This window comes from Scatophagus argus, chromosome 14 (genome assembly GCF_020382885.2).
Source record: "Scatophagus argus isolate fScaArg1 chromosome 14, fScaArg1.pri, whole genome shotgun sequence".
NCBI classification, from domain to species: domain Eukaryota; kingdom Metazoa; phylum Chordata; class Actinopteri; family Scatophagidae; genus Scatophagus; species Scatophagus argus.
The window spans coordinates 9656034-9682826 of NC_058506.1; the positions used below are offsets into that span (position 1 = coordinate 9656034).

The 26793-nt window shown below is 41.1% G+C and overlaps 2 protein-coding genes across 2 annotated transcripts; both read left to right on the plus strand.

The window, feature by feature from the left end:
- The first annotated feature begins 104 nt into the window (after positions 1-104).
- LOC124070850 (histone H4 transcription factor) lies at positions 105-4298 on the plus strand. Its single transcript, XM_046411129.1, has 9 exons — positions 105-587; positions 1008-1234; positions 1533-1644; positions 1802-1954; positions 2068-2145; positions 2771-2891; positions 3004-3142; positions 3231-3355; positions 3453-4298. The coding sequence occupies exons 1-9, from the start codon at positions 428-430 to the stop codon at positions 3745-3747; spliced, it is 1410 nt and encodes a 469-aa protein (XP_046267085.1). The 5' UTR covers positions 105-427; the 3' UTR covers positions 3748-4298.
- A 5728-nt stretch (positions 4299-10026) lies between these two features.
- Positions 10027-25609, plus strand: abcg4a (ATP-binding cassette, sub-family G (WHITE), member 4a). The gene is made up of 16 exons (XM_046411708.1): positions 10027-10183; positions 10278-10810; positions 12612-12849; positions 17244-17361; positions 17481-17613; positions 17690-17740; positions 18248-18393; positions 18504-18627; positions 18844-18958; positions 19037-19176; positions 20736-20834; positions 20966-21134; positions 21240-21340; positions 21440-21598; positions 22280-22398; positions 22545-25609. The coding sequence occupies exons 3-16, from the start codon at positions 12621-12623 to the stop codon at positions 22768-22770; spliced, it is 1929 nt and encodes a 642-aa protein (XP_046267664.1). The 5' UTR covers positions 10027-10183; positions 10278-10810; positions 12612-12620; the 3' UTR covers positions 22771-25609.
- Positions 25610-26793: the final 1184 nt, after the last annotated feature.

A 26793-nucleotide genomic window follows, 5' to 3' on the forward strand; every position in this document is an offset into this window, starting at 1 on the left:
CTAATAATAATAATAATAATAATAATAATACATGAAATCAAAAAGGTTTGAGACGGAACATGTTACATCCGGACCTGTTGAAATAAGCGTTGTTTCTGGGGAGACTTTGGTGGTGCACACAGCCCGCGCTCTTGTGACTGCCCATAGAACTCCCGTGTTTACATCATGTCATTGCATTTAAATAGCAAGCTATTGTATTGAAGCTCCTACTCAGCTGAGGTTGTGTTTTTTTTTTATGTTTTTTCGTCTGTCAAGTTGGTCCGGGAAAATTATTTATAAAGCTCTATTTTAGACACCCTGCTCACGTTTAGCAACCAGCACCCTGTGTAAGCTAATAGCTTGCTCATGCCAGGTGATGGTCAGACGTGGGTTGACGTTTCAGTCTATTTAAACCACGCAACATTTAGCTCACCTCTGACACAGAAAAATGCCGCCTAACAAACGGATCCATAAGAAAATACTTAAACTGGAGTGTGAATGGGGTTCGTGTCAGGAGTCGTTCAGTCGGATGGAGATGTTCTGCAAGCATGCAGAGGGTCACCTTAATGCTTTGAACATGGCGGAGGAAGACGAAGAAGAAGCAGAAGGTGAGGAGTTTTTAGTATTATGCTTCGAAGAATAAGCTAGTGGCTCATCTAACCCAGTGTGTTTCTTTTAAGAGATGCAGCTAGTTATGTGGAAAGAAAGAATAACTTCGGACATTACAGCGAGCCTGGAAGTAGGAGGACATTGACATACATAAATAGAAAGTATCTAAACATATTGATAAACAAATACAACAATAAACACAATGTTCCTTAGTCAGCAGTTAGACCAAGAAAGAAGTGAAGATGTCTGCAGTCCAGGCACGGCATCATTTATTACCAAGGATTTACAGCTACTTCTAATTGTTATTCCCTTATTTTACATCCAGTGTGTTGAAGTGTTTTTAATTGACTGATAATAAAGAAAATATGCATATTCTAAAGATAACACCAGCTAATTCAAACTCTATTCTTTGTGCAAAGAGGAGAGAAACTGTCTTTGGAGAGACTGCGGTTTCTGCTCTGTGGAGGGTCCTGAAGAGTTGCGAAGACATTTGTTCTTTCACTGTTACCATACGAAGCTGAAGCAGCTGGGTCAACAGGTGCTTAACGCCCAGCCAGAACTTGGCACCTGCTCCATCGGCTACCACAACCGCAACAGCATCCCTGAAATCCCAGACAATTTTGTCTGCCTTTGGAGCGAATGTGAGGTAAGCTTGGCAGAAGGTGTGGTGTGTGGAAGGCAAAGACATCTCTTAGCACCAGCCTACATCCATGAAACCTCTCATGCATGCAGATAACAACATCTCCTCAGTTTTTAATCATAGCCTACGTTGCTTTGATAAATTGACATGTTATAATAGTTAGATTTAGAAACTAAGCAACAGTGACTTGAACTCCATGTACACACGGTTGAACTTAACTTCCTTTCAAGCATCCGTGAAGTACAGTTTAAACTTTGCCTCGTTGAACTCTAAATATTTATGGCTATATTCTTCTTCTTTCAAGCAACCACCATTTGAAAACCCGGAGTGGTTCTACCGCCATGTTGAGATGCATAGCTTGTTATTGGAGATACCAGCAGGAGACTGTGAATTCCCAGTGCGCTGTGGATGGAAAGGTATGCTATTTAACATGATTCATCTCGAGATTATAGCACAGAAATATCAGTGCGACTGAAGGTTATACAACAAAGAAGAAGTTTAAAATGCTGGGTATGTTTTATGCTCAGTGCAAAGAATGTAGGATTCTTGAGTTTAAGTTCAGTCACTTTACAGATTGTGAAGCCACTGCTAAGGGACGTCCTAAGTTGCGGGAGCACCTGCGTAGCCACACCCAGGAGAAGGTAGTGGCATGTCCAGGCTGTGGGGGGATGTACGCCAACAACACGAAGCTGTTTGACCACATCATACGCCAGAACGCCATGGAAGGTAAAAACGTATCTGAATTTTGACAGGAATGATAATAACAATGTTTTTAACATTTTTAATGTCAAATTTTTATCATTGAGTCATTTTTTGCTTTGTGTCTATGTGTGGTGTAGGTCAGAGGTTCCAGTGCTCTCACTGTTCTAAGCGTTTTGCAACGGAACGGCTACTGAGAGACCACATGAGAACCCATGGTCAGTCCCGCCGCCATCATGCTATCAGCGTTACTAGTTGTTAGTCCATACTGATCTTTCTGGTATTTTGAGCCAAATAGCTTCAAATCATGCATAATTTATATCATGTACAACCATTTTGTAAACTGTGCCTTATATTTTTAGATTTTACCTGCCAGGTAGACACTGGTTTCAGCTAATACCCATACAAAGTGACATTTGTGAACTGATAAAGTAGCTATTCCTTCCATGTGAACATTTGGTTCCAAATTGTTCTTTACAAGTTTGTACCCACCCACATACACTCACACACTGCCAGCTGAGCTTCTGCGCAGGTGTGTTTGTGTACTCATAAACATAAGTAACTGGGTCTCAACTCTTTAGACCCCTGCATCTCTATGAGCTCTTCATAATGGACAGAAACCTTTGTGACAAGTCTGTGTTATTTAGCAACGCTGTCTAGTTTTAAAATAATATGTCGCCAGGATTTCTTTACTTAACACAAGCAAAAAGGGAGCCTTTAGGAAGTCAGTTTGTGACTGTATGATACATTTTGATGGGGTAATCCTGTTGACAACAGACAGCTCTGCATTATTATTAGACAAGTTAATCCTGTCTCTGATTTGTCTTTTTCTCTATGTTACAGTGAGCCACTACAAGTGCCCGCTGTGTGACATGACATGTCCATCACCATCTTCACTGCGCAACCACATTAAGTTCCGCCACAGTAACGAGAAGCCATACAGCTGCGAATACTGTGAATACAGGTACAACGTTCTCAGAGACCGCATCAATGCAAAATGAGATTAAGCTGTTTAAAAACACTCGCGTTGCGTTATTCTTTTCTTCATACCTCCACACTTGATTTTGTATTTGCAGGTGTAAAAATATGATTGACTTGCGCAAACACCTGGATACCCACAGCAGCGAGCCAGCCTTTCACTGTGACGTTCCTGGCTGCAGCTTCACTGCTCGTACCCTTTGCACTATGAAGATTCACCACAAAAGAGAGCATGAGGTGAAAGTGGAATCTTTTAAATTAATGTTTATTTGCACTCCAGTATGGAATCGTTTATCATTCTCTAACGTTTCCTTTCCATAATCAGGGGAATTTTGCAGCTCGCTACAAGTGCCATGTTTGTGATAAGTGCTTCACCAGGGGCAACAGCTTAACTGTTCATCTGCACAAAAAGCACCAATTCAAATGGCCCTCTGGACACCCCAGATTCAGGTATTTCTTATATTGGTAAATATTTCAGTCCAGTAATGCTGAATTTGAGATGCGGTGGGGTGTGCCAGCACTGATGGCCTCTTCATCACTCTGTCAGGTACAAGGAGCATGAGGACGGCTTCTTACGGCTGCAGCTGATTCGCTATGAGAGTGTGGAACTGACAGAGCAGCTCATGAGGGAAAGACAAAATAGGCAAGCAGACGAGGATGACGACCAGACTGAGGGCCAGGAGCTGGAGGAACAATCTGCGGGAGCAGCACCTTCTGAGCTGCAGGTAGAACTGAGAGGAGTGCTGCTGGAGGAGCAGAGGGCTGAGGAACCAACCATCAGTACTGAGGAGGGCAGTCAGGAAGAGGGCATGTTGTACGTTCTCAGTGGAGGTTTGTCGTAAACAGTGAAGGAATCTGTCATGCAGCAACTCCAGGATGCTGCTCAGCGGCAAGGAATGCAGATGGATTGACTTTGCCTTCGCATCCGACACATGACCGGACTTTCTGTAACCAGCTGTGCTGTTTCACAGACACATGACAAACATATGAAGAACTTTAGACTTAATAAGAAATTAATGTCTAATTGAATGTACGTGTACTCCATCATGATCCATGTTGAGCCTATATTAGGTAATAAACTAGTTTTAATTTGTTTTGTTTGCAATTATTCACCAGTATTTTTAGATTATTTTCACTTCATTGTATCTTTTACTGTGATGTCTTCAGAGAGTTGGATGGATACTGATGCTGCACTACATAGTGAGTAGTCAGTCTCTTTTAGATGGGAAATCTGTCAACTTCAGAAATGCCTCAGCACGAGTCCATCAAATTGGTGTATTAAACATTCCACCAAACGTGGAATCCAGCAAAGAGGCCTTTACCTTATTAGCTCAGAGAGTGTGTATTTTTTTGGCTGTGCAATAAACATGACAAAATGTCACAATTTTCAAAATGTATTTTTTTTTGTCTTTAATATTAATACTGCACAAATTTAAGCATTGTTACTTTTAACAGGTCATTAGGAGAGGAATTTGCAGTTTATTTTGAATTTATTTCTGAAGAGTTACAGATCTCTACAGTCTGTACTTCTGTTATGGCGCCCCCTGCTGAGGGTAACTTCCACTGCGGCTTGATTGTATCAGGCTGTACTAGAATAGATCCGTTATTATATAAAATGTATTGACTGAGCTCTCAGTAGACCAACTATGGTTAGGGGATGGAACTAAATTGTTTAATTTAAGCTAATGAAGTGAATGAGACTTTTTTTTTTTATTATTCTCATCCTAAAAATGTGTATATTATTTATATTTTTGATTCTAGCAGATACAATCAGTACTTTGATGGCAAATTGACAGCACAGTTACTGCTTAGTCTTACACCTCACAATACAATGTGATGTTCTCATCCTCATGTTGTGTTGATCTTATTAAAAGCTCTTGTGATCAGGTGACTTGAATCATGACAAAGTGTTGCCAAAGTGGTGCGTCCAGTTGCAGCACGCAGTGGCATTAGCTGTGTGTAGAAGATTAGGCGGCACACAGCTTAGTGTAAGTGTTTCCGCTCTCTGTCACTTCATTGTGTAGTCAGCGAACTTATCTCTACAGGGACGGCCTCTAGTGGCTTCGTGTCTGTTGACTTTTCAAATATGAGGATGCATAGAATGTTGTTCGATAGCAATATGACTTAGACTCCATTCCCAGATCCATCTTTAGTTCATCACAGACACTGACTGCATCAGAAGATGAGCACCGTGAGGTTATATCTGCTGCAACTACTGCTGTTTGGGTCCTTCCAAAGAACGGTTTCTCAGTTTCCTGGGTGGATTGGAGAGGACGAAGGTAGTGGTAAGACCTCCTACAATGCCAGTGTAATGTGATATTTAAATCATGCCCTGGTCTCTAAGCCGTGGGACAGAGCTAAATGCACTGATTTCTTACGGAACAATGACATATTTCTTCATCTTAGCCCTGAAGCCTCAAAGTATTTCCAGGTTTTTTTTTTTTTTTTTTTAATTATATGCATGTTTGTGATTTGTCCAGTTGTGTTGTATGACAGAGCTAATAAAATTGTTTTACTGTAGGTGAGACAGAATGGATTCCCCAACCAGATCTCATAGATGATGTCTATTGGTCCGGGTCAGCGCCCTTGTGTTTAGGTGGCTGTAAGGCTCAACACCAGGAGCTGAGAAGAGATCGCTGTGGAGACTCGAGCTGCTGCTGGTTGGGCTACAAGTCCCTGTGCAGAGGTAAGCCCACCATAACAACAGCAACATCGGACAGAACAACTGAAGTCAACCTGTCTGATCAACTTGTGGAGCTTCAGTCATGATTTGCTTTGGCATTTCCCTTGCCTCGCATGGCAGTGAACTGTGGGAGGCCAGACGTGGACTATAATGGAGCAGTGTATGGTAATGACTGGTGGGTCGGCTCTTTGGTGAGGTACACCTGTCGCTCTGGTTTCATGCTGGTGGGAAACCCTACCCGAACTTGCCAGCCTAATGGCCTGTGGACCCCAAAACCTATCTGTCTCCGTGAGTCAACGCTGACCACAATGACCCAAAGTTTTACGATCCCTTATTGTCCCTGTAGCTTATTGCATGATTTCTTTCTACCTGTTTTATAGGAATGTGTCAGCGGGGACGCGTTGAAGTCAGTGAGAGGGAGCTCAATGGGACATGCAACTCCACTTGCACAAACAAGAGCTACTTCGGCCCACCTAAACAAGGTTGCACTCGGATAGACAACTGTAGGAAGAAAGAGACTGGCTGGAAGCGGTTCTTTACACAGTGTGTCCCTTGCATTTGTGACTGCGCTTTTTCATGTCATGAGTCACTTACCAGCAAAACTGTCAAGCATAACTGAAGGACATCTGTAATACTGTTGTCCATACAAAGAACTTTTTTGTCCTTTTATTTTTTGCACCTACAGGCTAACACATGGAGAAAACGCTAAGTCGACAGTGCAGTGAGACACCACATGAAGAGGAAATTCACAGACCGCCTGTACACCGCAGCCAGCAGTGTCTTCATGGCTTTTACATATACAGTAGGAGTTTACTCTCTGACAGGAAGATTTCAGTGCCTCAGATTCACGTTCCTCTGAGTCAGTGGTGAATTAAAAACAAAACAGAAACAGATAAATTCAGTCAATCTGTGTGATGGGGCAACAGGATCAGGATTGAATTTTACTCAGTCTGAGAGGTCATGTTAGTAAATAATATTACAAATAATACTTTGAAGTACCTAAAATAAAAAGTTGAACCTGAATTGCCAGCTGGTTGAGGTCTGTTGTTAAAAAGTTGTTCACAGGGCAGTATTTCATAGCATTCTCTGGTTGGCTGAATTAACTTGGTGCTGTAATTTCATGTCACAATATTACCATCTCATGTATGTGTGTCTGTAAGCATATTTGTGTCTCAAAGAGAAAGGAAGAAATTCAAATATAGACAAGGAGAGCGGAAAAGAACAGAGATTAAAGTCTCTGCCTCGCCTCGTTGCTGCTCCTCTCAGTCCATCTGTCTTGCAATCAGAGATGAAACCTTAATCTTGTTACAAAGGGAGGAGCGCTGGTCAAGGAACTCAGAGGTCACAGTGAACACACAGACGGTCCCAGACCTTACAAGCAGATTGTTTTTAAAGGGGTTAGGCTATGCATGCTTTTTATCCATAATTTATTTATCGTGAAAAATGGCACAAAACATCTCATTTTCTTGTGAAATCCAACATTTATGTAGATTGACTGTATAAACGTTTATGTGATGTCTGGTATTTCTGGCATTTGAAAAGATGAAAAAGATACTCCTGCCCCCATGTGAAGTCAAAGCATTCATACACTCTATTGCAGACACCCAGTTCATCCAGCAGACTTTAAAAACGCCACTCACAGCATTTGTCTGCATCTCACATCCAAGTGTTACTCCACCTCTCTGCCCTCGTTGTCTGTGTGGTCTTCAAAATACTTGTTGCAGTCACAAAATTTGCATAGATGTCATGTTTATTTTTCAATCAGCGTCACCATGTGATGATTTTGGTCATATGTTTGATATTTTGCGAGCCAGTTAGGTGGAGTTTGTCAATTTTGATGCACGGACTCCCTGGCTTTGATTTGATAAATGAAACTGCTCCTGGAAGCCACTAGATGTTGCTGTTTTGTTTATTCTCACTACATTTAGCACCACTTTGCACTGCACAGTAAATGCGATAATCCAGACACAACCACAAGTGAAAAAAATAAAATATAGGTTGATTCTCTGCCACATCTGATCCTGAAGAATCACAGCTGAACACCTCAGTTCATTCATCACTGTCATGGCCGAGTGCTGAACCTGAGGATGATGTGTTCGTTTGCTTTAGGTTTGTAGCAGCCAAGTCCTACAAAAAGGGACAATTTAGGTCAGGAACTCTGACATATTAGTTCATAAACACAATGTGCAGTTCTGCAGCTAAGTTGACATGTTTTTTCAGTAATAGCAATTAGAAGACACTCTAAAATAATCAAATGTACTGACTTTAATCTTGTATTTCAGCTCATGAGCGATGGAAACCATGTCAAATATATTTAAGACCCAGAGTAACTAATGCCATCACAACAATAAGATTTTAGAATAATCACACTAAAGGACATCCAGAGGCAATAAGTGAAAAGACGGTCAATTCTCCTGCCTCATTACAGCTCATTAAGACTCCCTCAGATATGCTGTGCTGAAACTCCAAGGAGAATACTCACCCACATCGAGTCTGTGGTACTCTCCCGAGGTTTCCGACAGGATCTCCCAGTATGTGTGCTCACGCTCATTCCCAGCTATTCCATTCACACTGTCCAGGAATGGGCCAAAGTCTGGGTCCTCCTTCACTGTGAACCTGGCAAGAACCACAGAATCAGACCAGCTGTCACCAGCTTAAATATGCAGCAGGAACAGCAGAGCCACATTTAAGAATAAAAGATGCCATGCCGGCGTATGAAAGGGGATGTCATGGGTGGTCTTACTTGAAGTCGTGCTGTGTTTCCTGCAGTCTCCTCAGAGCGCCCAGCAGCACACCTCCCTCCACCACAGAGCTGGAGTAGGACTCGGGAGCCATGTTTGACAGGTCATTCTCCACAGACAGTTTCACAGGAAGAGTCTTTGGTCCTGCACGCAATGTTACACACAGCTGTAAAAAAGTGAGTCATTAAAGAGTGTGTTTTCATATTTTCTTAAATATATACCTGTGTCTGTCGAAGCTCTTTGGGTCAACAACAGAAGAAAGGCCACAAAGTGGAGGGCAGCTGTTCTTAGTGCCATCATGTACAATCTGTTCTCCTCCGTCTAAAAACACATCAGCTCAGTACTTATAGTGTGCCTAACCCTCATTAGTCTTAGAATACCTTCACTCCTGCAGTCATCGCGTAACAATGCAAAGACTTGTTTAAATATCCACCATCACAGGCTGAACCTAAAACTAACATGAGTGTTTGCTCTTATTTCACACGTAGCAGTCAGTCACTGTTAATGTGTGATTTATGAACAGAAAAGCACTGTTATCTCTGAAGCGACTCCATGATCATTTAGTTGATTAATGGCCTGCCTTGTGGTTTCTCAGAAGGCGTGAATGAGAATGGTTGGTGGTTTTTTGATAATTTATGTATGCAAACTTAATTCAACTTTACAGAGAATGTAAGAAAGGCCATCCCTCCTTCCCCAAGTCAAATATTGCTTTATACAATCAGGATTTGACCTTTGAAGTGGAAAAATAGTTTGAAGCAGCACCTCTGTAGTGGTCTTATAAGTCAGGCTTGAGCACGGCCATGCATTTACTGAAGCCATATAACAAAGCATTCATCTTTATTTTGGATATCAATTTGTCTCAATCAGACTGACACTGAGTTATAGAAAAAAAAATAGGCTGCCTGTGTGACTGACAACATGATGCAAACCTGAGCAGATTTGAAGGCCCACTCATAAATGAGCTCTGCAATCAGCGTGGTGGAGTCAGGTTTACGTGTGTTACATGTCTATGATTATGGTCCTGGTTGATAATAGTAGCAGCTACAAGCAGGCAAATCACACACACACACACACACAGCGAGAGAGGGAGAGAGAGAGAGAGAGAGATAGTTTGCTGTACTGAAACCGTTCATATGGCGACGTGGGAGCTCTTAAAATTGGTCTGATTAAGAGGCAGGTGCGATTGGCTAAAAATGGTTTTGATTTCCTCTCAGGGGTGATGTAAGGCATGTGGGGCCCGCTTGAACGCGAGTAACCTAGGCTGTTTTACCGAAAATAACCCAGGCACTGCAGCATCAGCACCAGGCAGCTGCGCAGGTGCGGACTTTAAAGGGACAGCGGGGCCTAAAATCTCACCTAAACCTCCCCCATGTTTACAGACTGTCAACAACAGAGCCCAGACAGCGATGTAGCCCGAAGTGATTATCTTTTTGAGAATTATGTGGCAAAATGAGAAATGAAAACAACTCTTATTCACAGCGTTTTATCCTGATTCCACTGGGTCATTGCAATTTCTCTTACTTCCTCAGAGACGACGGTCCAGATTCTGCCCAGAATAGACTAAATTTAATTTACTGTGAAGTTATTCCAACTTTATGTCCTTTAATCACCCTAATAAAACGTCTTTACGTGGACGCAAAGTGCATATATTATCTACTATTATGGTGCCTTTACAAAATAATCTGTATTCACCGTTTCTTGTGAGACTTTATTCATTCTAAGACATCTGGTTAGGATGAGGATTAGGAGGAAACAATAAAAGCCAGAAACAGTATCTTTCCCCCCTCCAGTAGCATCCTGTCAGCAACGCCCTGTATCCCAGACCGGCATGCGTACACACAGACGCACTAAGCGGTAAGAGGGAAACGTCGGCTGCTTTATCGAGCTGCTGCTGCTGCTGCCGCTGAAGCATCTGCAGCACTGTTTGCCTTTTTCTGTCTCTTTCCAGATGTCATGCACTGAAAGATCGTCATCACCACTGCTGCTGAGGATGTGTGTGAGTGTTTCGACGTGAGCTCGGGACGGATGGATTTCATGAAGGGAATACCGAGAGAAAGCAAAACATGACAGGCATCCTGTTCCCCTGATGATTCTCTGGGATGCAGTCATAGTTTGAGGCCGGACATGATTTTAATCACAGGAGCTGCTGTAGTGGATGCGGGACGATGTGCGCCGCACCCCGAGAGATATTGATGAGGGGAACATAGCTCCGTCCTTTCATATGCCTCTGAACCCATCCGGATTTTTCCAGGACTGTGGCGCACCGTGAGCATCTTGGAGGTTTTTTTCCTTTCTTTTTTCTCTCTCTTTCTTTTTCCTCTTTTCTTTTGTTCTAGCTGTCTGGGACTGTTTGGGGAACCCTCTGATGTGGAGGGATTGTGCTGTTTTGTCTGAAGGCATCAACTGAGCACTGTTGCTCTCAGCCAGAGAGGAGAAGCAGGACGGAGCTGCTCACCTGGTCATTTCAACACACAGTAATAAGTATGTGCAATGAATGAGTGTGCATGTGTGTGCGTGTGTGTGTGTGCAATGCAACATACAGCGGCACAGGACTGGCTGCTAAAGCTATGTTACTGTCGATGTGTCCTCAGAACACACTAATTTATGACTCATCAGCATTAAAAATAAAAGTCACTTCACCACTGCTCTGTCTTTTTCCAGCCTGAATGCATGTTTTCACTCTCATCAGTTTGTTGTTAACAGGTGCTTTCTGAAAAGCTGGGAGCATCCCTCATCACCGACAGGTCATTTTATAGAGTAGAGTACAGAATCACCCCACCACTGCAAAGCCATATAGATACATTTAATAACCATATTTCATCCCTGTAGGAGACTTTTACTGTAGCTCGGAGTGTGTGTGTGTGTGTGTGTGTGTGTGTGGCTCACGTGTCCAGGCTTTGGGGCCACACATGACAGAACATGGAGGCCTTCATCTGACTAAGAGGCCATTAAAGCTTGTCAGTGTTTTACAGAGCTTATATGTAGGCTGGTAATGGAAAGTCACTAATGGTGGGGTGGTCAATAGAAGTCATGGTCAGCTTTCCTGCTGGTCCTCTTCACATGGGGATATTTTACTACACGTACAGTAGGTCATGGGGAGTAGACGGTAGGTGCAGAGTACTACATGACTGCATGATAGTGCAGGATGCTTACATACGGTGGTGTTGTGTCCACACATGTTATGATTGGGAGAGGCAGACACAAACAGACTGTTTATGTGTGTGTATCTGTGTGTCACTGTTTATTTGTGTGTATCTGTGTGTCACCATGTGCTGTTTACGTCTTTTATCTGTTTAAATCAAAAATGTGTTCGAGTGATTTCTATGCCAATTTCTGGAATATGTGTGCATTTTATTTAAAATAGTATTTTGACAGAATCATGTGGTTTAGTATATTAGATGTGTTCTATTATCACCTTTCCAGCTACTCACGTTGAACCAACACTAAAACACACATCCCATTAATTTTCCTGCAGCATTTAAACATGACCATCCATAAACGCTGAGCTTTATTTACAGCTTGAATCTGAAATAGGCCACCTGATTAACTTTAGAAAACTCATTTAAATCATACTCTTAATCCTCTTTATGTCATTCAGATCTGGACTATTTATTTGTTGAAGAACTGTTGATTTTTATCTTACTAATTTATTGAATTATATTCTGAAGACATCACATGTATTGACATCTCCAGTATGCTGATATTAGGGAGAACATGTGTCGTTTCAGTTTCAGATTATTGGGAAGCTAATGGATCAGCAGCCTCTATGTTGTTTAACAGACACTTAGTCTAGGAGGAAATTTATGTGAATCAGCAGTATAAGTGTGCTGCTGGGCTGAAACCAGATCCTGACTGCTCACACTCAGAATCTTATTCCTCTCAACCAGCTGCTCCATAAAATACACTATAATCAGATTATGTGCAGCACCTAGTTTTAGGATGTCTGGAGTCATCCTAAAGTCATTCCTATGACACACCTTTTTGTCCACACAACTGCTGAGCCAACAGTTTTCTATAGAGGCATATCAGTCAGTCAGTCAGTCAACTAGAAGACAAAGGGATCAATCAATGAAATGTTTCTGTTGATTATGGGCCGATTTTTGTTTCAGATCTCTAAGGAAATTATTTACACTGATGAATTTCTTGAGTGGAAAATAATCAGTATGTGAGTTTTTTCATATATAAAAACATCTGGATATGAGGCAGGACTGCACACTTCGTCTTTCAAAGCAGGAGGGATTGATTAAGCCTGAGAACCTAACATTCCTGTCCTCTTTTGCAGCCTTTCAGCATGGCTGAGAGGACATTGGAGCAGGGCCAGGTCAGCATCCCCATGGAGGAGACCAAACTCCCTGGTGGAGGACCTCAAGAGGCGCCACTGCTCACCCACTTGAAGAAAGTGGAGAACCACATTACTGAGGCTCAGCGTTTCTCCCACCTCCCACGCCGCTCTGCTGTGGACCTGGAGTTCAATGAGCTTTCGTACACCATCCGTGAGGGTCCCTGGTGGAGGAGGAGAGGTACTGCAAGCTCAGTTCACATAGTAACCATGTTAGATGAGCAAGCCAGCACCACCCATGACGATCAATAGTGTAGAAATTTCAAGGGAGGCCATTAGAAGCCCTGTTTGACATTTAAGACAGTATTTTCCCCTCAGTGTTGGTTTGTCTTTCTGGCCTTGCTCCACTGTTCCGACACATGTAGCCCAGCCCAGTCCTCACACAGACATTTTCACCGTGTTGTAGCCGGCAGTGTGCCTGTTAGCTTTGCTGCGCTCAGCAGAGTTTAGACATGGTAAATAATTTACGCTCACCGGCTGGCACACTGCTTGCCTCTCTTTTCCCTGTGTTGTCTGACGATAGGCGGTGGCAGTGAGTCAGACCCACGATTGATCTGCTGATGAAATATGGACAGCATTTAAACTCACCACCCTTATTATTGATGATCCTCCAACCTTCAGTCATCTCTGCTTGCCCGCCCTCTGCAAACTGTTCTGTTTAGCTGCTTGTGTAATGTTCTATACGTTCAGCAGGGTGGGAACGTTAGAGAGATCTTTTATTTACATTGTCCACATAGAAGGACAGGTCATACATGATGCATTGCTGGTTGTCTTGTGTAATATTGATGTATATTATGAAAGCTTGGCAGAGGAGAGTTTGCTGTTCCATTGGAAAGCCTGAGTGCATGGATAGTTTACATCAAGATCACAGCTAGAAAGAGGAGCAGCCCAAGGCTTTTGAGCAGTGGTCAGTAAACCAGCTTTTGTTTGTTGCACTGATGCACATGTTTTCCCTTTGTAGCCTCGTTAAAACCAAACCTGTGGTTTCTGCTTTTGTTTGTGTTGCCTGTTCGGGGTGCCTGCCTCAGCTCATCAGACTGATGATGTGTGAACAGGAAGTGTCTCAGCTTTTACTATTTGAACGGTGCCTTTCACAAAGAGGCTCGCCTGCCATTTTTTTCTGCTTCCAATCTCAGCAAAGCTCTCGTCATATACATCCTACTGCTTGTACTCCCTCTCTGCCTTTCTAATTACCGCTGTCACTCACACAGAATAAAAAGCCACACCTAACTGTAGTTCATTCTGAGGGGCTTGTCAGTGTTTGTGTCTCATTTAACGAGCTAAGCTCAGAGCTGATTCTCTGCAGCCCCTTTCTGCTTGATCAAAGCTGTAAAACAGGTGTAATCACGCAGTAGCTTAGGGCTTTTGTTCTGCAGTGTGGTTTTGTATGCACTGATTACTTCTCTTCGGAAAAAAGCACAAAATTTTATGTCACGTTTGCTCAATAATAGAAACTTACACAGCTGTTATAGAGGATGACGTACAGCATGAACCATGAGCCTTAAATGCGTGATGTCATTTTTAATTTAATGTGATTTTTGTCTCTGAGTCACTAGCGTGCTGCTTATGAGTCACTCCTTAAAACATCTGTTATGAACAGGAAGAGATTAACAAGAGGAAGACACTGTAAACACAATAAATATAGAGTTGTACCTTTTATTAAAAAAGGCTTTAGGGAGGTTTAGTGATGTATGAGCTGCTCTCTGTTCACATTTGTTATTGTAGGCACTCCTGGTGAGGATGTCTATTTATCCACGTTAGGATGATGCTGCCGTGTCCTGCTTTCATACTGAGGGTATTCTCCTCCTGTTGAGGTATTCTCCTGGTGAAACACTAGCCCTGCCGTGAAAGGGGAAGGCCAGGAAGAGGGAGGGAGGGAGGGAGAGAGGAAATGAGAGCAGGAAAATATTTATATGTCTCCAGGTGATTTCAGCTCTATGTTTTGTTATTTACTGCATCTGCATCTCTGCACCTGTGCGGATGATGTGAGGTTTTGAGGAGGAAGAGGAGTGTGGTGAAAATCACAGGTGAAATCACATCTTTTACTTAACATGCTCTGTGCTGCTTAGGCTTTGCTCCCTTTGAAATGCATTAATATGAACAGAATCACTCCAGTTTAAGACTGTGATGCAAAGAAACATTTTGTCATTTTCTTGCAGAATGGTAATGAAAATGCATCAGATCTGAAAAGAAATACTCTGCATGCAGCTCACGGTGATGTGTAGCAGTCTTGTATTTGCCCACTTATCCTTTATATTGTAGACTACATGGACAGATAAAAATTAAACAAAAGTCAAAGCAGCACACCATGTATTTGTCATTTTAAGAATGGTAGCCATCCATGTCTAGTCTGAGTACTATCTGTGGATACTGTACCACTGCAAAATTATCTTATATTATTGTTTCATTTTGGTTCTTTCACACCTTCATTTTTATTTTTGTGTATGTGAAATTCCATAGCTTGGATATTTAAGGAAATGTCACCAGAGGAAAGAGCATGAAGTCTGAAAAATCTGAGATCACTTGAGTCAGCATCTACAAGTTTAAAAATAAGGAAAATCTTGGGTTTAGAAGATAGACAATCTGAGGCATGTGATGACCCTATCTCAACTGTGACACGTAAAAAAAACAGTATGTGATATCAGACTGGAATTGTATCCTGCCGCGTGCTGTTTAACGGTCAGTATATATCTGAACAAACGTGCTAAGACAAGTAAGTCACACAAAAATACAAGCAAACTAACAGATCGTGGCAACTCCTGTATTCTGTGAGGCAAAATTTCTATTGGGTCAAAGGGGCCTGTTGGCTTTGCAGAGCGAGATATAATGGCTTAAGTTTGACGTCAGCTTCTGTCTGAGCACAAGGTAAAGCAGTGAGAAGTCTCACTCGCTAAATACAGCAAATACTTAAACTGATATTCTGATACTGATTTTATTTTAGATGTTAAAATATGTTTTATTGCTGTCACTGCCCACAGCGGTGCATAGCCTAGTGTCCTACACCAGAAGTCCTGTATTCCTCCTCCTCCCTCTCTGGTGGCTTGCTGTTTGCCATTTACTGTAGGTAATACACTCACTATTGATAAGAACCTCATACAACCCCAAATCAAAAAATCTGACCTAACCCTTTAAGTCAGTATGTCTTTGTGGGGGTGGGACTGGACAGTGAGCTGAGCTATGTACTCTGTGGCTCTCATGAGCTGACTGGGTGATCATGAGACACATCATGATCACCCAGCCTCGCACAAATAAGACCATTATTTTATGCAACCTACAGCACCGACTTAGATCATCAGTATGCACCACATGCCAGAGCGGGGCTGCTACACTGACAGCAGGCTGTTCTTCTGTCTGAGTGGAGGCCCCTGATGTAATAACACTATGTGAGGAGGAGGGGGCACAGCCATTAGGCTACTTTACTCATGGAGGGAGGGCAGAAGAGGGCTGGCTGCTCTGCTAAGACCCTAATTATACAGCTCGTGATGGGTAGAAGCAGACCTGCAGGCAGTGGAGACATGGGTGAGGTGAGGGAGACAGGGGTGACGATAAGGCAGGAAACTTGCAGCCCATTTTTAACTTTCCATAACAGGAAGCTTTCAGAATCTATCTATCTATGTTTTAATCTATATATCTATGTTTTGTTTCACCGTTTACACTGTTCTTTTGAGGACCACAATGGTTAGAAAGTGCATCATGAAAAAGGGTCCTCATTAGCAGGCCAGCCACACCACTACAACCATTTTTAAAGCATATACCAGAGAGTAACAAGTGTGGCTTTTCTGTTGGCGCCACTGAGGGGGTCATGATCTTCTATATCTTTTTTTTTAATGGTGTTTGTGTGTGTGTGTGCATTTACAGTAGTGTTTTACTGCACTCCTTACTGCCGTATAGCAAGTAAATATTTATAAAACCTTATTTTGATGTAGAAATGATCTTAAAACCAAAGTCCTCACCTAATGCATTATATAGTAATTATCACTCAAATGTGTGAGGAATTAGCCGACTTATATTTTTTTGGACACAATGCATCATTTATTCCTTTCACAGTGAACTCTCAATTTGAATTGAGATGTATAGATCACAGGTGCTTAAACTCTAAAAAGGGTTCTTATTTACTATCAGAAATGATGAGATGAGAGAGTTCAAGGATGAATTTCACAACATTTTTGTAAATGAAGCCACTAATGCCCAGCTCCCCTTTCGCTCTTTTAACATCTTTTTACATTTTTATTGTTCATAGTCAACTCTACATTGATTTCAGACAAGATTCATTTTGAAGTTAAACCTAACTTTGAAATTATTCTCTTTCTGTCTTTGCTCACTGTGCATGTTACATTTTTTAACCAGTCATTTCTTCTCTTGACATGAAGCATTGCTCTTACTGAATGTTACTGGTGGACAATGTGACCTGAACCTGAGTTTTATATATAAAAAAAAGACAAAAGGCTGTTAATTGTAGATACAATTCATTAATTGACAATTCCTAATATTCAGATGTAAGCTTTGCAGTAAAATGTCTGAGAATGATCGATAAGAATTGCATCTCTATAAAAAACAACTCTGCCTCTTTGTCAGGTTATAAAGCTCTCCTCAAGTGTCTGTCTGGGAGATTCAACAGCAGAGAGCTGATTGGCATCATGGGTCCTTCAGGAGCCGGGAAATCCACTCTGATGAATATTCTAGCAGGTTACAGGTGAGATGTGCACGAGGTTTGTACAGGCTCCTAAACTGCTTGTATAAGATCATATTTTTGGTTGAATTTACTACTTAGAAAATGGCCACAGTGTCATTTGGTTTTCTGCTGGGAAACAGGGAGACGGGCATGAAGGGCCAGATAATGGTAAACGGTCGACCGAGGGACCTGAGGACCTTCAGGAAGATGTCCTGCTACATCATGCAGGATGACATGCTGCTGCCACACCTCACTGCGAGAGAGGCCATGATGGTGAGGTCATCTGTAAAATGAAAAAAATTTAATTCTAATATTAGATAATAATTGCTTACTTTTGTCTGTCTTTCAGGTTTCTGCCAATCTGAAGCTGAATGAAAGTATTCAGGTCAAAAAAGAACTTGTAAGTCACAATATAGTGATTAAATTGCAATCTTTCTGTGCTGCATTATTTTTCAGCCAAAGATGGGCAAGACAATATAAATCTGTCTCACATCAGTGATTCACATGCTATTTATATCACAGCATTATCCTTTGAATATTAATGAGCAGCACTTTTTAAGTTAAAATTAACTTAACAATATTTTTGAATGAATGTAACAATGCAAACCCTGTTTTTTTTTTCAGGAAACTAATTGAATTAATCAAATACATACATTTAAAACAAAAAACAAAACTATTACACCAAGTGAAGCTGGCTGCAGACAAGTTCATGACATGTTCCAGCTAACTAAACAGTCCTTCATGTCACATGATCCTGGTTGATGCCCTGCAGCCAGGTCAAACTGTTCTGCATCACAACATAATACGGTCACACATACATAATACAAGATTTTCTCCATGTTTCCCACCCCTATAGTCTGCTACGTGTGTCATTAAGTACCCTCGTTCTTTCTTGTTTGTGTCTAAGGTGGATGAGATCCTGACTGCACTGGGTCTTCTGGAATGTGCTCAGACACGCACCAGCTGTCTCTCTGGGGGTCAGTGTAAAAGACTGGCCATTGCCCTCGAGCTGGTCAACAACCCTCCTGTCATGTTCTTTGATGAGCCCACCAGGTTGGATATTACTAACCAAGTTTGAGCCTGTGTAGTCTCAACAGAAATCCAGATTAACAAGTGCGTCTGTCTCTCCCGTTTTTGATGTCTCACCTTGTGTCCCATCCCAGTGGTTTGGACAGTGCGTCCTGCTTCCAGGTCGTTTCCCTCATGAAGTCTCTGGCTCAGGGAGGACGGACAATCATCTGCACCATTCATCAGCCCAGCGCTAAGCTCTTTGAGATGTTTGATAAGGTAACTTGAGTACTGAAAGTGCTGGACACGTCCAGCCTTCCATTAGCCGCAGTTCAGACCGGGGCATTACAGGTTGCATGATTTATTTTATCCAGCTTACAAGCAGTGCAGCAGTCGATATGCAGGCCTGTTGTTCTGTCGTTGTTCATATATTATTCAGAAAGTCAGTGTGTTGGAAAATATGTTGATTATTCTGTACCTGTGTTCCTCCACCAGCTGTATATCCTCAGTCAGGGTCAGTGCATATACAAGGGTACAGTCCCGTACCTCATCCCGTATCTGAAGAACCTGGGCCTTCACTGCCCAACATATCACAATCCTGCTGATTTCAGTAAGTCAACTCCTCCAGGTAAATGCATATGTGAGTCTGGTGTTTTTGTTCTTACAAGCTTGTCCCGTCTCTCTCCAGTCATTGAGGTAGCGTCAGGGGAGTATGGGGACCTGAATCCAGTATTATTTGAGGCTGTCCAGGGTGGACTGTGTTCAGAGGAGAGCAAGAAGAACTCCAGAGACAAAAGTGACTCCTCCTGTCCTTCTCAATGTCACAGTGTGAGTGACACCAGCCCTTTCTCCACAGCACCACAGCTATATGTCTTTATCTTTACAGTAGGGCTGTACTGAATAGTTTGAAGCTTCATTTATGACTTTGACATTCTAGTCTGTGCTCCAGTCTGTGCATGCCTTCCTAACTCATTTAATCTGATTAGTCACTTTTTTTCAAACTGAGGATTTTGTTTAAAGATTTTTAAATATTACAGGGCGACAAAGTAATAAAATATGATGACAGACGTTCAAAGCGTCATTTGAAAACCTTGATAGAGCCTTTGAACATTAAAAAAAACCTCCATTCGGCACAGCCCTAATTTACAGATGACATAGCCCCACATATAATAATGAAAACATGCAACCTCTATAACCACAGAACACTGAAAATATCTGTCTTTACTGATCTCAGAGATTTGATGACAGGAAATTACAGATTTCATCAGTTCACTTCCCTGGTTTTTGATGAACTGACCACATTCATTAATCAGAAAGAGACCTCCTTATTCACATGAAAAAGTGGTATATTACAAATCTGCTTTGTCAGTGTGGTAGGGGTGATAAATGTTCTCATGCATTGCGTCCATTCTGACCTAAACTACCCCAAAATTTAACACACTGTGAACTGCGTTACATTTCTTATCCACAATATTATTTATTTTGCCTGTTTCACCTCTCCTCCAGATCGATCTGTCTGTCTCTTTAGCTTCCGCTCGCTCTCTTTTTCAGCGTCATAAGGTGTTTTTCATAAGGGCATCAGCAAAATGCTAAAACTGTAAATGTAAACCACCGGGAGCTCTCGCCATCGTTACTCCTACATGGTGCATGATGCAGTTTTGCCCTTCTACTCTTTAAACGTTTTATCTATTCATTGATTTTTTTTGTTGCCCTTTCTGTTTTCTTCTGGGCTGGTCTGTGTAACCATCAGCCACTAACCTTTACCATAGAAAAAGAGATTATGGTGTCTTCTATTCTTCCTATTAGTCCATGATCATCTTGATTTGTCTTAATTTTTTGGCTAATGTGTCCTAACCGCTAACTTTTTCTTTCATTACATGATTTAAAGGTGTAATTTGTAGGATATAATGATTAGAATTTTAGTTTAATAAAAGCAACTACCTTTAAAAACCATTTTGATTCTCTGCTGCTCTGCCCTTCTCCTGTCCCTGCCTGTCATATCTTCCAGTCTCCTAAGTCATAATCCTCGCTGGAGAAACTGTATATCACCTCTGTATGGTATCCCCTGTCATTGCGTTTTGGAGGGTGTGTGCAGTCCCAGTTGTGTTTACTGGGAGGCAGCCAGTAGCAACAACCCCCACCCCACCCCCACCCCTCCAATGATCAGAGGTGCTGTCCAGGCACAATCCGATCAGCTATAGGACTACTAGCTCCATGGTTAACTTGGTGAACAGTACAAAGCTGCAGCTAAATATAACTACAGCAAACAAAATAAATAGTGAGCAACAGTTGCCAGTTACTCTGTTGACAATTAAAGTTTTATTTACAACAGAACATAGTTTAGGATTAATTAACTAAGTTTTTGCTCTTCCTGATTTTCTCCACAGGACACAGGAACCCTTGAGAAGCATAGTTTTGCCACCAGTACATTCACACAGTTCTGCATCCTCTTTAAAAGGACCTTCATTACGATATGCAGGGACATGGTAAAACATTTACTCTATGAACTATCCCTCCTGAATTATGATAGACAAAAGACCTATTATGAAAATGATTAACTTGATTCTTGATGTCAATGAAAGGTTTTTGAGTTGTGTTTACTTTGTGTGTTTTCAAGGTGCTGACCCACCTCAGGGTGATGTCCCATCTGTTTATTGGAGTGCTTATTGGCCTGCTTTATCTCAATATTGGAAATGATGCCAGCAAGGTCTTCAACAACACTGGCTTTCTCTTTTTCTCCATGCTGTTCCTCATGTTTGCTGCCCTGATGCCCACCATCCTAACCTGTAAGATGTAGAATCTAGTCAGAAATTAGAAACACTGACTTGTTTTTTTTTTGTTGTTCGTTTGTGTCGAAATGCAGACTGTTTAACACTGCTGTTGTTTCACAGTTCCTCTGGAGATGTCCGTCTTTATAAGGGAACATTTGAACTACTGGTACAGCCTGAAGGCCTATTACCTGGCCAAAACCATGGCAGATGTACCGTTCCAGGTATTGTTTGAATAATTGAGCACATAAAGATTGCAAAAATACATACAATATATCACACAGTATGTTTCAAATTAACATTACTACAAAACTCTTTTACAGGTGATTTGTCCAATCATGTACTGTAGTATAGTGTACTGGATGACTGAACAGCCACCAGAGGCAGGTCGCTACCTGCTCTTTATGGCCTTGTCCACGTCCACGGCTCTGGTAGCCCAGTCCTTAGGTCTGCTTATAGGTGCTGCATCCACGTCTCTGCAGGTAGGCAAACCTGGGCTTTTTATTTTCTTTGGCCAACTGGGTGCTCCCTTACTGTGCTGAATGATGTATGTGCAGAGTTTGACACTAGAAGTTTTCACATTCATCTGTTCATTAAGTTTAAGATGTGTCAACAGACATCACAACTAACAGTTTGTTGGCCAATTACGGTCAAATAAGCAAATTATACAAGTGCAATGAGCAGATTTGAAACTTCAAGTGCAAACATACTGAAAATAGAGAAAAGAAAATCTAGGGGTTTAGAGCAGCATTGTTCACTTAGTAATGTAATTCCAGTAATGAGCAGTGTTATTGAGTACAATTTGAAATTATGTAATTACATTATAATTGCCAATCCCAACAATGTTCTGTTATTTTAACTTAAGATCGATGTGAGGTTAGAACCAAATGATCTTACCAGATCTCTGTAGTCCACTCATATGCTTGATGCTAACAGCTTGAGGCTACCGCCACCATAACACACTAGAATCTCTGGCAGTGAATGTGTTGCATTGTGGGTAACGTAGGCACCAGAAGGAAGAATGTGTGGAATACAAAAGACAACATATCTGGTTCTGTTGCATTGATTTCGACCCATTCACCTAAACTGCTGTCCATCATCATCATCTTTGAAAATCTTTGAGACAGTTTTTTTTAACTGAATAGTGTTCATTTGTTCCACAGGTGGCAACTTTCGTGGGTCCAGTCACAGCCATACCTGTACTCCTCTTCTCTGGCTTCTTTGTCAATTTTGACACCATTCCCAAATACCTACAGTGGAGCTCCTACGTTTCCTATGTCAGGTACTGTCTATGTGCAATACCAGTTTCTAGGATAGTTCAACCACTATTTTTAGACTTTTGCAAAATGTATTGTAGCCATTTGTAGGCTTTCTATATGAAATGATTTTCTTTAAATAAGCCTGGGTTCATACAGTGTTCCCTTTCAGGTACGGCTTTGAGGGAGTGATACTCTCTATCTACGGGATGAACCGGTCAGAGCTGGAGTGTCCAGGCCTTGTGTGTAAGTTTCAGAAGCCAGAGGAGGTCCTGCAGCTGCTGGATGTGGAGGATGCAAAGCTTTATGTGGACTTCATGGTGCTGGGGGTTTTCTTCCTGATCCTCAGGCTGGCTACTTACCTAGTTCTGCGTTACAAAGTCAAGTCAGAGCGTTGAGCCATCCAGAAGAAGCCACTGATGGATCTGGACGCACACACATATCCTGGCAGTGTGAGTTAGTATGTGAACATTTAGTCTTCTCAGTCTCTATTTCACATCATGTAAAAAGGCATACACATAAAATCATCAGAAAGCACCATTACCCAAACTGTACAGTATAATATTACCTTAAAATGGTTTGTTGTTGAAGAAAAAGGAAAGAGATTGTGGAGAGTTGTTCTACTCCCTGCCCATTATAAGTAGTCCTGTCTCCTGGAGGATATTGCTATTACTATCACCATTACCTTCCAGAAATATTGTGTATCTGCATTATACAGAAACAGAGCACCCAACAAAGTAACAGAAAGCATGTTTCTTTAAAGTGAGACATTTGGATTTCTACTGATTTCCAAATAAAATAAGAAAGTATCTGGGTTTATACAGAGCCACACTAAATTCGGTGTTTACTAAGGTCATCCAAGGTCCACACTGTTAAACACTCACTTGGTAAGCACCCATCAAGATGCCCCAGGGACAATATTTCAAGATGGATAAACTCTTATTGCCATCAGGAAAAGTGGAAGCTTTTAGTGCCACAAAACCTTTGTGTGGCTTTTCACTCTCCTGTAGGATCATCTCATTGGGGACTCTTACCAAGACGCTGAACATGATGACTTTCCTTTACAGACAACATCCTTAAAAAACAACAACTGCCATTGGATGACTTTGATCACTTTCCTTCTCCAGTGTGGATCATTTTTCCATACCACTGAAGGTGGCAGAAGAAAAGGATGAAATGTTTGTAAAAATGTCAAAAAAAAAGACTGATATGGTTTCACATTGCGAGAAGAGCCTACGATTCCTAAACTTGCTCCTTATTATATGTTTGTTTCTGCCATACATGAGGAAGCATTCAGTGAACTGGGAGCACAATGTGAAAGCAAGTGTGACTGCTGTTAACAGCCTGATGCTGAGGGCTGCCTTAATTGTACTGATTACAACGAGAGTGTTTTAGGTGATGTGCAATAGCCCATTCTATAGTTAGTGAAAGTAATGTTTGTCTAATAGGTGTCTCTCTTTTGACACGATTCTTCGAACTGCTTGTTTCCACTGGTTGTATGCCTCTTTAGCTGCCTCCTCCCTGAGCTACAAAAAGGAAATATCCTTTTTTCTCTTCTTCTCTTTCTCTCTGCTTTGCTGATGTGTGACAGATGTGAGTTGTCCAAAACAATGCTAGATACTTGAAATGCAGGCTGGGCAGTTTTTGTGCCTCTGAACTAGAATGATTTGAGTTTTTTTCTGCTTAACTGTTTGCACATACACTTTATGTCAACATCCATGCAGGTTCTCACACACACACACACACAGGTACATGACAGACATACACACAAACACACACACACACACACAAGCAAGCACACAAATTCACCACTGGAAATGTTTAGAAGAACCTCTCCTCACAGGGCAACGCAAAGATTTTCCAATAGACATGCTATGACATATTTCTTACTCAATCTATGCTACTTAGTAATCCTCATTATATTGCATAAAATAATGTGAGTATATAATCAATGATTGTACAGTGAATATGTCATGCTGTAAACAAGATGTATATTTGCACTTTTCAATGTAAGTTTATTCTCTTTTTATTTATTCGTATTTAAACAATTTTTATTTGTATTTGATTTTTTTTTAATCAATGTCATGAGTTCTGCTCGAAAGTATAAGGGGAAAACAGCAACCGAACATTGCATGTTCACTTAAGGAATGAAATTTATGAAATATTAAATTTCAGAGTAAGGCATAACAATTTTATTTTCTCATCCAAACGTATGCATCCTGCCATGTTTGAGAAGATGTGAACCCTCTTCTTTCTGCTGAACATTTTTAGAAGATCTGGAATTGAGTGCGTCACTGATGTGGATATAAAAAGAAAGAATCAGTGCGAAGGTAAAAGGTGTGAAAATTGCAGATGGAAGAAGGCAAGAAAAAAACAACCAAATGTATCATTGCGTAGCTAAAGAGACTGACGCTCTCTTTAAGAACAAACTGGACCAGACAGCAGATCAGTAATCACTGATGGAGGTTTGGATTCTGTCATTAATAGCAATAGTCAGCATTGTGATGTTTCATTGTTATACCTCCTGCTGTGATAATAAGTCACTTTATATGTTTTATATTAAGAACTTGATCCTTTTGTTACTACCAGTTTTATCATGTGCAATAACCATCCAAAGGTATGAAGGGAAATGTGATGCTGCATTCAGTTTCTTTTTTTTTTCTCATCTTTTTATTTCAGTTGTTCAGAAACACAGACTAATTTAATGGACATGTTTACCACATGACCCTCTTAAAGATGGATGCTGGATAAGCTTAAGCCACCGGGCAGATGTTGCTATTTTGAAGTCAGATCCTGTCAAGTTAATTGGTGGGTGCAGGCAATTGTGCAGCACGGGAAAAATGTTGCATAATGTCAGTATGACAGATATGTGTTTTAGCCTTCCCCAAATGACATCAAAAAGCCAGAAATTCATAGCAGGCCTGCGGGTAGGATGTATTATGATTAAAAAGTAGAAGAAGATGTGGAAAAAGAAGCTTAACTGCAGAAAAGAAACAGTTTCAACCCTGGAGAAAAGCAGGGATAATTAGCAGCACTGAAGTCATTAGCCACTCTGGGAAAGTCTCATCCTGAAGTCTAAAGGCCTGTGGTACCAAAGAAGAAAACAAATCATCCCTTCTCTACTTACAAAATGTGAAAAACAGTGAGTGCACTTCTCAGCGAGATTATGTTTTAAAAAATGTCAAAGATCTGACCAAAGAAAGTGCTCTGAAAAGATGTCCACAATGTTTGCAGGAATTCAACCTGTTCAAACACAATGGGATGATTCATCCTGATTTTTGGATTTTCATTCATGCTTTGTTTTTGTTTGTTTGTTTTGTTTCAGTGGCCCTTCCAGGTCAGAAAAGTGATCAGTGCTCAGAGATACAATCTAGCTCAACATAATTTAATCTTAATCAAATGTGATCATGTGGAAACAGTATTCTGGAAGTGATTGTGCGAGACACAGCTGATGAGTGCACGTTCAAATCAAATGAGTTTTTCTCACTCTCTTTGACACTTTCATTTTTGTCCCTATTTCACCTGTTTGCCACCTGACTTAAGTGCACTCTATCATGCATGGTAAATAACAATAATAATAATAATAATAATAATAATAATAATGATCAGACTATCCCTACAGGAAGCTAGAATTGTCAGATTGAAAATTAGTAAATCAAGGCTGTTGTCATTTTTTTGATCTGATATGATTTGTTTATCATTTACAATAAACTAAATGGTTTATCAACTCAAAAAATGCAAGTTCTGTATACTGAACGCTGCTCCAAGGATTATAATAAAGATCATTTATAACCTTTGCCCTTGGTTAGTGAGATGATTTGCTGAAACAATCATTGTTGCTGGTTCACATTACTTACTTACAGGGATGGGTGATCTGGCCAAAAAATAATATCACAATGTATTTAACTGCAATCATAATCCATTATCTAAATTACTGTTAACTTGATCTCAGTTTTAAAACCCCCTGTAAATCATATTATATTTCTCAGTTTTCACCAGTAAAATGTAAGATTGCACTAAAAGCAGCTCTTCTCCTTCAGAGAGGCAAAGCAAGTTATTCATCATTACATGACATGTCTCGCCAAAAGCTGACAGCAGGTGACTGAAGAAAAGGCACTGAGACTATCACAAAGACTTGAACTTGTTGCCTCAGTCACACTGCTGCACTCAATCCTCTCCCTGGATAGAAGAAGACAGGTAGCTAGACTGGGTCAAATTAAGAAATTCAGTTTCAGACCTGGGATGTTAGCTGCTTTCATGGTTGCCTGTTGAATATGTGAGAAAAATAGATAATAAGGTTGTTGTAGCAGCTCTAACATAAGAGTCAGTGGGGCAAAATGAAAACATGAAATATGAATTCATTATGTATTTGAACATACAGTTGATTCAGACTCAGATAAAGTACAGTAGAACGAACATCT